We start from the raw sequence: 14,368 nt of genomic DNA, 5'->3' as shown, positions 1-14,368 counted from the left end.
GCTTAATCGAGGGTATGCTACCGTAATTATCGTACAGGAGTGATCTATCAATAACAGAACTTTGTACAACTCGTATTATGTAGTCACACGTCCTTAAAGTTGGACGAAGAACACGTGATATTTGGACAATCGATCTCCTCGAATGATGGGATGACAATGCTTTACCGTAGCGAACAACTATTATGCAAATGTCACGTTCGTTTGGAATTTCGGGAATTTCTTCGATGAAATATTCATGTAAAGAGAGAAATTCGATAATTGTATATAAATAATTATTAATTCTCGCAATCTGTTTCTTACTGCCTAGCAGCGTGTCAACTTGTCCCACATACATATGGTTGAATATAATTCTCTTATATTATGTCGAACGAAGTTTAATTACGCAGAAGAAACAAGTTTCTCTCAAATCACTGTGTAGTTTACATGTTGCGAGTCGCATGCATAGAGTATGCAGATCGTTGGAATTGCTAAGATTTTTGCAAGTTCGTGACAACTTGTGCGTTGATTTTATGAACGATAAACATTTATTTAACACACCAAGCCCTCGGTACATTCTATACTAAGCCTCGTAATTTTTTTAATTACTTCGTTCACGTGTTTGAAAAATGACTTGCGAACGCAAGGAAAATCGATCTGGCAAATAGTAATTACGAGTGCTTTTATTCGACTTTGAACTTGATCACCAATTATAATCCTTAACCCTTATATCACCAGGTTACAGAATTTCAGAACTCTTTTGTTTTTGCTTCTAAGCGCAGGCTGTGACAGTGTGCATGCAACTTTCAACGGGCGCGTGTTGTAACGAACTGTCGTTCTTGTGAATGCACGCGTACAATCAAACCGAATTCTCATGGATCTAGGTTACACTCTGGCTGTACCGTTCGTCTGGTGTCGCAAGAAATTGTAAAAACACATTGGATACCCACATCTATATACGAAAATTCAAATGTAAGCCGCGTTTAGTTGGACAGACTTTCCGATTTTCCAAATATCCGTGATTAATGGCACAATCGATAAGGCTAGAAGAACTGCTGGCAGCCAATTTATAGGAAAATGTTTGGAGAGAGAACTAGTATGTAAGAGGCGGGAAATGGGTACGAAAATCTGACGATCTGGTATAATGGAGCTCTCGTGGAACGATAAAAAACGATGTTTCACTGAATACGTTCTAGAAAATGCCCGTGCTGCGGAATATAGCACGTTACAGCATAAGAACATTTACCATACCATTCAGATTTTTTAGTCGAATTATAAAACCGTATGTACACATTGTTTTAGAATGTGCTGCTGAGAGGATTCATCGCGATTTTGTACGCGAAAAAAGGAAAAAATTTCCAACCACTGCCGGGTATAAATTTGCCAAGAGATTACGCAAGAAAGATGAAAAATCTTGAAGCATTATTTGAAAGAAGACAACAATTATTTGCGAGTTTCTTGATATAGCGATTGAGAATTGCGAAAGTGTTATTAAAGAATATTTATTTCGTTTTAGTTCTGTTTTATTAGATTTATAAATTGTATTCCGAATGTTAGATGGACAACTTTAGAAATAAGTTCCTATCCATCTTCATGGTAACAGAAAACGATAGACATCAAAGAACGTCTATTTCGTTTTTACCGTATTTCAATAAGACATGAACGAAATGATGCAGCAGTACCAAATGATTCCATCTGTGAGAGATGATAATATTCAAATACCCGTATTCAACCGCGCCTTTTGTATATGCCCGTAGATGAAAGGATTTAGTCCATCTTATTAGTTTACTTGAATTTTATCGTAAAAGTGTTCCAATACCAAAGAGTGAAGATATTATCGTAATCTTATATTCGATTTGCACTCGACGAAAGTATGTAAAATCTTTCTATCATTAAATTATTCCCGATCTCTCGTTACTCTTAAAATTTACACGAAAGACGTGTGTGATACAGAATATCCGGGAGAAAAATTCTGAACTAACGTAACATAAACGGTGTAACATAGTAATCGTTAATAACCTCGTGCTTAAATAAATTATAAATAAAATAATCAGGTCAATGAATATTTTTTCGGCTGCTCATTTGTTTGCATCGATATCAAAATTGTATCTCGCAGAGGATCAGTAACGCGTACAGTATTTCGTTTCCGATGTATCGCGACAAGCCCATCGAAATGCAATTATTCCCCTCGAAATATTCAATTCTATGGCTTTCAATGCAGCGAACGCTTTTTCACTTCTCGATCACTGCCACTGCATTCTATCCGTTAGTAGATAGAAAAGGCATATGTAAAATCAATAGCGCTCTTATCGAGTGCGCGACGTGCACACTTGTTTAAGCATTTTGCCGATAGACTCTCCCCTAACGCGTAAACTTCAAATTTTCTCATCAACGTTGCATATCTGAGCAGCAGTTGGACAAGCAGCGGCTCGCATGCCTACGTCGCTGTTGCACGACATCGATTCCACTTTTTACGAAATAAGCATGTACTCGCGCACTCGAGCAACTGGCCCCATCAAACGAAACTCACCGGCTCGCTCATATAGCCCAGCTCCACGGGATACGTGAATTAGCGTGGCTAGGTCAAGGGTGCAATTCGCCCCAGATTAGTTTTGTTCGATGTCTGCTTACTGTCACGCCTACCCTCCCACCCTCGTTCACCCCACTCGATCTTCTGAAAGTCTTCTCCCGAACCCTTAAAATCCTTTCAGAGGCAGGATGCGCGTATGTACATATGCAAAGCTCGAATTCCCCCCGCTATAATTATATCCATCGCGTATTTCAAGAGTCGCATCTCGTTCGTCGACTTTAAAAAAATCGATTTGTCACCGTTTGCTGATCTCGTATTCCTACACGCACGCACAATGTCTCTTGTGAAAAGACTTTTTGAAATTCATGATTTTAACGGAGCCACGAGCTCAAATATCCACGTTAGCTGCTTTTGAAGCGCCCCAGCGCAACCACCCACCCCGCGACCTAAGTCCTGCCGTGCAAAACTTGTTTCTGATCTCTATGGACGTTTATTAATGCGACGATGCCTCGAATGATACAGCGATAAGTATAGTAAGGAGAGTTGTGGCCGAATCTTTTGATGTTGCACCTCAATATATCTTCGTTATGGTGCAAATAGAGAGGCAAAGCAGCCCCTTTTGAAATTGGCACATTATGAAATGTCATGAATGAAGTTCTATTTTTTTTACGTAAAAAAAATTTTAATCGGAACTGTAAATTTTTCCCTCGGAGAGGTACCAGTTACAAATTCTGTTCAATTAACTTTATGTTAATCTGTTCCATAGTGACATTCAATATTCAGAAATTGTATCGCTTTCGTCAGAGATACGTGTTCTATTTTCCACAACTATTTGTATTCGTTTCTGTAATACAATAGTTGTAGTAGTATCTACAGAATCTATCATATTTTTTGCAAAATAGTTGGCAAAAAAATTGGCCTCTTTTTACGTCAGCGAATGAGGTATGTACAAGAAAGGGAAGCAAAAATAGTATGTAGGCAAACTTTAAATTTAACCTATATCTTGTCTAATATCGATTATTTATTTCGAAAGGGAAAAAAAGCAAATACAACGTGAAAATATTCTGACCAAGCATCCCCTTTAAAAGAAATTGTTCTCAGTAGTAATTGCCTTTCACAGGTACACCGCTTGCATTATCGAAAAACGCAGAGGCCGTCCTTTGAAACGAACGTTCATTGTAGATATCTGTTTGCAATTCACCCGTATATGTGTCCTATCAGGCCAGAGCCAACTGACGAAGCGAATCCCCCGTGTAAAATTTTAACTTGCTCACCCTATTAATGCTTGTACGAAAATTTAGATGCGCCTAAAACTAATAATCACCCCGCGTTAGATATTTCTAGGAAAGGAATGACGAAAAGAGTTTATCGTGTCCCTAGTGGCAAACCTGATTGATTCATAACGTTACACGATAAGAGATAATGAATTGAATTTGCTAAAATTCATTGCAAAATGCAATCCACGTCGATGCATTTATTCTTGAACGTAACGCTTTTATAATAATTACGTTCACAAATTTTATTGTGTTTGCCCCTCGCTAAGTGAATTAATTAGAAAATAGTGTTTTGTGCCATGAAAGAAAACAGTAATAATAAATTGATTTAATTACTACCTATTGCATTTGGGTATGACGTAGTTAGTCCCTTCTACAACCTTGCGAACGTTTCATATACTTGCAACCCTATTGTTAACCTGCATCTGGTGTCGTATTGGTTAGTACCAAGTACTTATCACCACTGATGTTTTAAGCTGTAAAGTTGAATTTGATAATGGCAACGAGAATCGAAAAGTCATCGAAGAACGGAACCATAACGAAGAATGTATTTGCTACCAGCGAACAGACGCATAAACGTATTAACGAGCGCATTTCCAGATATCTCAAGAAATAAGAATGCATGCGTCGTCCTGAAAGTCTTTTAGCAGCTATGAAATACAAACGCACGCCCACTTGCAGCAGGTACTCATTAAACAAGACCAGAAGAACAATGGTGTCTCGAAAAGGAACAAGATGAGAGAAACGCGAGAAATTTTTGTCTTCGTTTTCGTTCTCTCGAAAGTTCATTTCCTTTAGCCTTGCTGTTTCCTAAGCACGCCCGCAGACAACCAATATCGAATGTACGAGAGGAACCGCATGATGCTATTACTCTTCAATGACGAGCACTAACGGAAGCAACAACCGATGGATCAGGACGCGGTCACACGAAATTGGAAAAACTCACGCGATGCTGTGCACTGTCTTAAACAGTAATTGCATCGTGTTAGAACATTGCGTAAAGTTAAGAAAAGAAGCTTCAACGACTGGATGTCTTTGCTGTGGAACTGTGTGTGTGTGTGTGTGAAGCTCCACAGATCTCTCCAACTCGACGCGCGTCGCGTGGTCTTCTGACTAAGAGTAGCTGTATTCACTGCCATTATTACACAGCGAATGGTCGCGCCACGCGTTTACCTTACAATTTAGCGAGACCACTAAAGCCGCAACCATTGCTCCCATTTGTATCTAATTATACTGTCCAATGCAGATCTCCAGATATTTTATACGAAAGCAAATTTAAACACGTTCGTTCATTACTTTTATTACAGTTCCTCGTCGCGATTAACGTTACGCTTGGTAACATTGATTGAAATATTTGCGATGGATTTTAATGATTATACGGAAAATGTAGGTCAACATGTCTTTCCTACCAATTACATAGCGTAATTTCGATTTATAAATGTTTCGTGCCTCTCGCTAAACTGCTCGGTAACGTCATATCCTTAAGCGAAACAGTTCGAAAATTTCGCGTGTACCAACCACTGGCCGAATACTTGCTACTAAGCGGAGTAATTCAACCGACGTGATTATTCCATAAATACACATTGCCGCTACTTGATACGAGAAGTTCCGTTCTACACCCAATTATAAACGCTACGAACAGTCTTCTAAGCCTAAAACTCGATCCGTCTAAGGAATTCGAGTAACTATTCCAATTATTTTCAATTGTCTCGAGTAATTCTGTAACTCTTTTCAAAGTATTAATTACTCTAGCTGTATTTAATAAGAGAACAAACCAAAGAGATCAATATCAAGCGAAAAATGGACTATAAATTCGCGATGAAACTTTTAAATCAACATATCCTATAATTACGTACATTTAACGCTTATTAATTTAAAACTTTTAGGATGTTTAGATAGTGAGACGTATACTTAATTTATCATTTTACAGCTGGTTCGTAAACATCGCAACTTTGTTCATTAAAAACCTGCGAAACTTAAATGTCTACAAATTAGGATTCCTTCTCACAATAACCTTCTTACAGAGGAGAATATTTTACGATGATAAGGTCTTAAATGAATAGTTCCTTCAACTTTTCTGGTCTGACTATTCTAGTGTATGATTGGATGATTTTCTAATATTAATGCTATCTAGAGATTTTAAGAGGGACTATTTTAATACGACATATTTTTTCCGAAAAGAGAATAACCTGTCAGGTCCAAAGATATATGAAAATTTATTTTATACGTTCCGCGAAAGACTATGGGCATGCTCACCATTGCGTCATATAACGCGTACTAATGATGAAGACTGGAGAAGAGGTGCGATTAGCTTCGGTGCCATTGAGGCTGTTGTCTGTTCCGTTCGCCTCCATCCCACTAGGTAAAGTCTGGTTTGGTACCCAATCACCTCTTAAGCATTCTGAAAGAGAAACGCAACGATTTATCGTTATTAAAGCGCTTTAACAAACGACGATACGACGAGAGTAAGAAGTTCGTCAAAGCAGACATACCTAGCGTCACCAGTAATTCCCTTTATACGCTGTGACGTCAAAATTTTCAAACATACAGGTATACAGCGAGTACAGGCTAATCGGCAAGCATCGCGTTTATACGACGAAGCCAGGAGAAAGATGAGGCTAGTAAAGGAGTAAGCGATGGAAAATAGTTCGAGCGTTGGGGTTGTGGAGAGGGTAAATCCATGCACCATCCTTCCACTGGCCTGAATATAATATGCGACGTTGACTTTTTCTGACTTTTTACGGTCAATATATTTGTTAGAAAAAATACGACACGATGCTTTTACAAAAAGAGGAAAAAGAGCGAGTAATCGGGAAAAACAGACTACCCCTTTGCGCACCGAAACTTTTTCAATATGATCTATCTAAAACTTCAGCCCACTCTTTCCGCAAAATCCTTACAAGGGTAAACATTTCTGTGTTTCTCATGAGAAAATTATTACTTTGTCTTTGAATGAAACGATAGCGAAATTCCATCCTTTTTTGTAATTAACTAACCTGTACGACATTGGTGTATTGGTAACAACGCGAGTCATAAAATACGTGGCATGCTAATGTGTCTCGTGAACGAAATAATGGGACAATTTTCGTGAACAATGTCATAATAGGTCATGCTAATTGGAATCTTCTCGAATGCTAGAAAGGAATACCCCTTTCAGCAATGGCTCATCCTCTGGAGCAAGTATACAAACCAGATAGGGACACCCAATCGAAATGAATTCATTTGCGAGTACTGTTGAAATCTGTCTTTCTTTTTATTGCAAATTCTCGTTTAAATTGATATTCATTTATGCCAGCAGACGATGCTTGAAGATTGAAGGCTATTCGACTTTATAATTTACCAAAAGCATAATATTTGAGTTTCATGTTACAATTTGCAAGTATCCTTAAAGAGTATCCTTAAAATCATTGCGATCTTCCTAATCAATGTGTTCTATCTTTGAAATAAGTTGCCGATACCTCGTATTTAGTTAGAAACAGAGAAAACCGTGATCCGACTGCGTGCGCACAACACGCGACAATTCTCTGCATTTGATTTCCCCGACTTTCATAATTTGCTACCCTTCGATAAAAGATTTATTATGCAGCACAATTGCCGAACTCTCGATTACGCTTAAACACGGAATTCATATGTACGGTTTCATTCGATGCAACCAGAGGAACATTTCTCGTAACAGGAATATTTATAACTGAACGATTTAATAATCGCGCTAATGCCTTTCTGTGCCGGTAAATCCCTACTTTTTAGCCCCACGTTGGGATTTATGAACAAGTTGTGCAGCAGTTTTGCTTGCTCTATTAGAAATGCATAATTCGCAGATATTAAGAGAGACAGGAACAAGGGAGATATCATGGACCTCGATCTGATGATACGAGTTATCTTCGCGTACGTCAGGCTCGTCCGGACGCGAGCGAACGACGGTACAGATACATTTTTTTCCATCCCCGTGAACGGTAGCTGCGGTGTTCGGGCGCGGAGTCAAACGAGCTTTCGTGGCACTTGTCGTATACTATACCACACTGTGCGCTGGGCGATGTGAAACGGACGAGAGATAATGAAAATGGAACGGGGTGAAAACCGAGCCAGGATTCCTCGGCAGCGGGAAGTGAGAAGAGCCTGACAAGTCGGAAATTTCGGGGAATGTGAACTTTAATGATGTAAGACCATAAACGACCAGGCCGCGATAGGATGAGTCAAATTGAAACGGACCAGACACAACTCATTTTCGGTATGGGATACTGTCAAGCCACAAGGAAAAGGAAATGGAATAAAAAGAGCAGAGAGGACGTTGCTATTAATAACAATATTCGTTCTACTTGTTATATTGATCAAAATATATATCGGAGCACACAGAAAATTGTTAAAATACCGTAAAACTGTAATGGCAACTAGTTACTTTCATCCTGGCCGTTCAAGTAGGTCAGGTTCCACAAAACATTTCCTTCATCCGTAAAATCATCCATAATATGATAAAGTAATTTGCTTGCGATTTAACGTAACACGATTTACGTCATATTTAATTTAAGATATTTTGCATAACATTCTAATTTTGATTCTTGCATCCAATTATTCATACGACTATTCGCAAAATTCAAATAATCATACAATAGATTAATATTTAATATTTATTAAATATTCATGCGATTTACTGTGTAAATGCGAGTAGTGATTTTGGCTCTGTTGGCCCCGATGATGCGAACGCGTGTCGTGGTCATTCAATAAGGGACGATGATGGTACATAGTGTCATTTCCAAATGGACGACTGCGTCACACATTTGTGCCAGCGAGGCGAGCAGGTCCAGAATCACGTTCATACGAGATAATGGAATATATACAATCAACTATAGAACTCGAAAAAGAAATCGGAATTAATCAAACACTGGTAATTCGATGATCGCGCGTAATCCATATTAAACAGCGTTTAAACGCGCATATATAATGCACTGTTCGACGTGCACCAATGAAAATATGCGTACCTTAACGCTTTATTGAATAATGTAACGCTGGTCATTTATCGAAACCCTTGTTATCCTCCATTATACGCACCACGCCTTTTTAATTCAACGCAAAGTTAATAGTGCGCGTGATACGAACGTTGTTGTCACGGAACACTTTCCCGCGAGATATCGATTGACAGATCAAACCGTCATTCGAAATAACTGGCAAGTTACGCATGAAATCAATTCCATGGGCGGGCAAAACATGAAGCATTCGCGAATTTCGAAACTCGCACGTACGCGACGAATCATTCTGAACAATTGACCCAACGAATCAACCGACGTCCGCGTCCAGGCCGTATACCCGGGTAATTCGTCCCGAATTTATTCGTTTTTCAAATGATACGACCGGCAGGTCCGCTTTGGATCAGCTCGAACTTCCGCGAACAATCCCTGCTTTCTCTCTATTTGTTGCGCCTGGTTTTTTATCCGTCTCGTCTACGAATTCCAAACAATCTGCAACCAACGTCCTTGTTTCCACGTACCCGCGCTTCTATCTTCTTTAGTTTTATTCGCGAATAGGCCGGGCACGCGCACCGTTGCTTTATGCAATTCATCGATTGCCGATTAACAGTTTTTCAATGGAACTCGAAGATATAGATTTCTATGAGAAATGGATTTCCGACTAAAAATAATCTATTCGTTTGCTCCAATTGTTCTATATATTATAAATCTATAAGAAATGTACAAGCAAAATTTGGATTTCCTGTCGTCCCTCAATTAGCATCTTCGTCGTTCATCTCACAATTAAGTAATTCAGGAAACGAACTTGGAATTTTCCTGATTAGGTTCTAACTAATTGTAGAACTCTATCAGTCGACTAAGTATATGAGACAAGACCTAAATTCTTTCCTATTACTGTTCTTTCTCTACCAAATACTTTTCAAATACTAGTGCGAATAGTTCCACAGTTTAGTTCCTTGCACGATTCGTAAAAATCGCTCGCTTTCTAGCGTAAGCAAAGGAAGTTGCCACTTCCAGTCCAGCTGATTGAACATCCCACGGCAGCGGAGATGAAAGTCGTTGCAGCTTGGAATTAGATCGATATATAACTACACAAATATATTTTCCCGGGAGGAAAAAGAAAAACTGTCGGCAAACTTAGTTTGACGCTTCCTCCCTTCCTGTCGCCTTTAATGAGATTCCCAGCGATTAATCAGAATCGATCGTTTCGCTCTTTCTTCGTTTCTTCGCCCGATTCATTCCGACCGAAGATTGAGCGGACATCGCTGACAATCGTGCACTGAATAATTCTCCCGCAACATGATAATTAAGTCCTTAAAAATTGTTACGCGAAACTAGGAACTAATACAAAAAGAAACCTGCACTTATCTTATTTTCATAATTACGAGAAACGGGTTCATTAAAAGTGTCGATAATGGGTAGCGTCTCGAAGATCGCGAAAGCACTCGATCGATGCGATGGTGCAACAAACACCTTTCACCTGTATTACTGGACATTTCCCTAAATCTCCGACCATATTGTAGGATTGCCACGTTGTACAGGGATTGCTAGTGTATCATCAATGTTTCAATTAATCAACCGAAGTGTCTGTAGCAGCAATCACTATGCCGGTCCATTATCATTCACGCGTGATAATTGATGATCGAACGCAACACTTCTTCTAAACAAATTCCCGGTGATTTATTAATTTTGTAAGTAATGGTCCGAAGATTCTTCTCTCGCGAATTATAACCAGAAACTCGAGTTCGTAAAGTTTCAAATTCACGCTCGACTGCGATTAAAAAAAAAAAAAAAAATGTAATACAACTCGTTTTTCGCTTGCAGAAAATATCCGTTTCGTTACGCAGTCGACAATCGCGCAAATGGAGTCTATCAATAGAATAAAAAAAAGAAAACGCGAAAGAGAGAAGCGCGTGTACGTTGTAAAAATATTTCTCACATACTCGCACGGAAACAATGTTAATGGAAATTGGGAAAAACAGATTGAAATTTATCTGTTGTCGCTATGCGCACCGCATACCAAAGCTGTCAATCGTTATTTTCCAATTTACTCAAAATTGTCCTCTCGTTTCGTTAGAAATAGTCGAATAGAACTTTACTGTATAAAAATCGTAACGAATGCGATGAAACTATGCACGTACGACCGTGAAACTGCAACGAAGTCACCGTACGGGTTATTAAAGTGCCTAAAATTTCTTTTCATAGATACGAGGTGTAGTCGGACAAACAAGAAGCTCTTCTGAATGACGCTGAACATATTGCCATCGATCTCTTTTATGTATCAGATGGGCGAGCTTGTCATAAACGCTACTCATTCTCTTCTTAAGCGGCTTTAAATACCACTCTTGGGGATGTTGCTGGCCTAGTATTGTACGTTTGCGCCATGAGGGAAACTACTACATTTTCAATTATAGAGTCATAAAGCGTCCACGGTCTTTTTGCACATCTTATCCCGAGTTTTAATTTCATACTGGGACTGGGTTTGAAATGAAAGTCAAAGACAAGAACTATTAGACAAAAAAATTAACAGTCGGTCGTTGTTCGAGTAATGAAAGATCCTACTGAAAGTGGACTTTGATGATAACATGTAGAAGAAATATTGTATATTAGAATGGAAGACGAATTAATTCGTATCTTTGAAATACAAACCAATTGCGAAGGTGTAGCTTGTTCGTATAGTTTAATGCATTGCCTTGCAATCTAACGTCGTTTTTTATACAAGCGTACTATTTTAAAAGAGCGTTCCGAGGAAGAATGGTGTGACCCAATAAAAGCTTTAAAAGCACGTATAAATTCATTAATAGCTTCACTTAGGGTTTTTAAGTGACCCTATAGGGCTCTTCACCTTATGTATAAATTGTTACCCTCTGTACTTCAAAACGAATGCTTTTTTTAAAACCAAGTGATATAATATAAAGTAAACTAAATAAATTAAATTAATAAATAAAATAAACAAAACAATGTAACGATATAGAACGTAGTTACAATTAAAGCATTAAAAGAACTTGTCGCGTTATTCGTTCATGTATATCCGTTTGTTACATTGCGATTTAAAAACGCATTCTTCGTATCAGTCCAAGCAATACTTTTATAAAATCGATGCCCGCCGCTTACGTTTTATATCGCATAACAATGAAAGCACGATAATGGTATAATTCAATAACACCATGAGAACGAACTATGCTCGTCTAACCATGCTATTTTGATTTTCCCAGCTTTGAACTGTTTAAACAGGTATTTTGTACATAACGATTGCAGTGGCATCATTCTGCTATTGCGTACAATTGATTTATTCCAACCCTGCGGAACGGATTCGAAGCCTTTAGCTGAATATGATGAAATTTATTCAACTGTACCACATGTTTAATCGGAATAGATTGCTAACATCCATCGGTAATGTTGATTTTTGAAAGCTATTTGCATCATTATCTCAATGAATACGCTATTTAGTTGCAAGCCAAACGGAAACGCGAATGGGGCGCCGATTTCCTAATCTCTCTTCGTATTGTTACGCGTTATCGCAGAGGCAAAGCTATACGGGATTTTGCACGGACAATTGACCGGTACGTGTTTCGATTTCTGACACTTAAGTGAAACAGTAATTTCTTTACTGTTTTCACCTCCGGCAATCATCATTCTATATTCTGGTTTTAAAGTATTTGAAGCAAATGATCTTTTCTCACGCGAGAACGAATTATGCATATGACATAAATTGTAATTTGTTCAGAAAATCAGAGTTCTAATCTATATCGAATAAAAATATTGACACGAAGAACACCTGGATTCCATCAGACAGAAATATGAAGTTTGTGCACAAATTTTAGTGTCCACGTGAAAATTGTTTCCAATTTTGCAAAATTTTCAAAAGGAATGTTGAAACGTACGAGTGAAATTGACTTTTATTTCTCATTATTCGAGATGTTCGTGACTGTTTTCCAGTATTAAGTTAAACACGATTCTCAAAGGGTGGCGTGTGCTCGTAGGTTGCCGTGCTCTTTATCAGCTTTTTCACGAAATGTGATTCGTCGTTCTTCGTAATATATTACAGCGATCGTAACTATTTAGCCAAGATTTTTTGAACTATTCCCGTGTGCGTTAAGTGGACTTGACTCAATCTATCGATAAGACTCTGATTTTAATATTATTTTTTACCAATTGACATTCCCTGCACAAACCTTTTGAAAGATATGGTATACCGAGAAATGTTAGGTTCACTGCAGTCATTTTAGGTAATTAGCAAAAATTAATATCACTCATCGTCGACCTCTTTAACAAGTCAAAGGTAATAGCATTTGATTTCCTTACTGCTCGACTGTTAATAATTTTATAGAGATATTGCGACAGCAGTGTGTAATTAAATCGCTATCGATTATTTACCCAAGTAGTTCGTTAAATCTGTTATAAAGTGTCACATGTGGTAGCCGCATTTCTCAGCACGTTTTTCGCTTTCATTTATTTTTCAGGCTAGTGTAATCACTTTACATTACATAGTAGCCATACATTTTTAAAGAAGCTGCTACGTATTACATTCTCGCAGATATCTTACTTAGTTCGCTATCTTACAAACACGAGTTATTCGAATTATAAGTGAAATTTATAAAATCATTCTAAATCCCCATAATATCCCATGCAATATTAATGATTAATTGGTTTAGTCGCGGTAATAAATGTTTCGGCTCGTATCACTCTTTAAACCGAGTGACCATGACAGGATAGATAATACGAGTACAGGTTCCTCTATTCACCAAGAACCAACTAATCGATATTTATCGATTGTCCTTTAGAAGTCTAACATAAAACGCACGAACCAGAATCCTTTCGCGTTCACTATCAACTAATCCCCCTATTCTCGTGCAACGGCGTTGAAAATTTGATAGGAAAATAAAATTAACTTTCCTAATTATATTTTAACGACGTTGTATAGATTTCCAATGAAAAGGTTAACGGACGGTATAGTATTACTTTACTAAATATTAATAACCCTACTACACGAAATCAATTTCAATGCCGAAATTAAAGTTAAATATTTCTTTCATCGGTATATTCGAGTTGATATATTTTATCGTTTACTTCAATACTCTTATATTATCTGCATGCGCGTGTTGTATATAAAATGTAACCGTGAAAATACCACGAATACGCGACATATTCACCGTCCAGAATAAATGGTAGGCATCCGTATATCGCAGCGAAGCCTAAAATGCCTTCATTTTTGAGACAACGTTCCTTTTGCCTCACCTGCACCGATCGGTCATAGCTAGAATATCGCTTCGCCGAGCGGAATAAATGGTTCTGAAGGCTGTTTACGTCAGGGTTGGTAGCACTGGTGAATCAGAATTTTTATCTACCATGAAATTCACGGGGGATTCTCGATCCGATCGATCATTTTCGAGACCGGCCAAACTGTCGCATTTCGAATGCCGTCAGCGCGAAAAATTGTTCACGTAGCCCCGTCCCCTTTTTCGCGAGGCCGCCCGATGGATTTACATTTTGTTTAACAAAGTATAATCGTTGGAATATATAATTTTTTCGATAATCGATGGGCGACTTCACGCACGCACAAATAACAAAGCAAAGCTGTGGCTACGTGCTGCGCGTTCTGCTCGTAGCTTACAGGAAAAAAGAGG

At 38.3% G+C, this 14,368-nt stretch overlaps 1 protein-coding gene across 1 annotated transcript in view; it reads right to left on the bottom strand.

Moving 5' to 3' along the window:
- The window catches only part of Machr-b (muscarinic acetylcholine receptor), a 32,193-nt gene that overhangs the window by 16,881 nt on the left and 944 nt on the right, over positions 1-14,368 (bottom strand). The window contains exon 2 of the mRNA XM_076900234.1: positions 6,037-6,181. Coding sequence (XP_076756349.1) covers positions 6,037-6,134 — 98 coding nt within the window. The 5' untranslated portion in view covers positions 6,135-6,181. The remainder of the gene's footprint in view (positions 1-6,036; positions 6,182-14,368) is intronic.

The sequence above is a fragment of the Xylocopa sonorina genome, chromosome 1 (assembly GCF_050948175.1).
Source record: "Xylocopa sonorina isolate GNS202 chromosome 1, iyXylSono1_principal, whole genome shotgun sequence".
NCBI lineage: Eukaryota > Metazoa > Arthropoda > Insecta > Hymenoptera > Apidae > Xylocopa > Xylocopa sonorina.
Note: the sequence above shows the minus strand (reverse complement) of the source record. Positions and strands in the feature narration are given on the sequence as shown.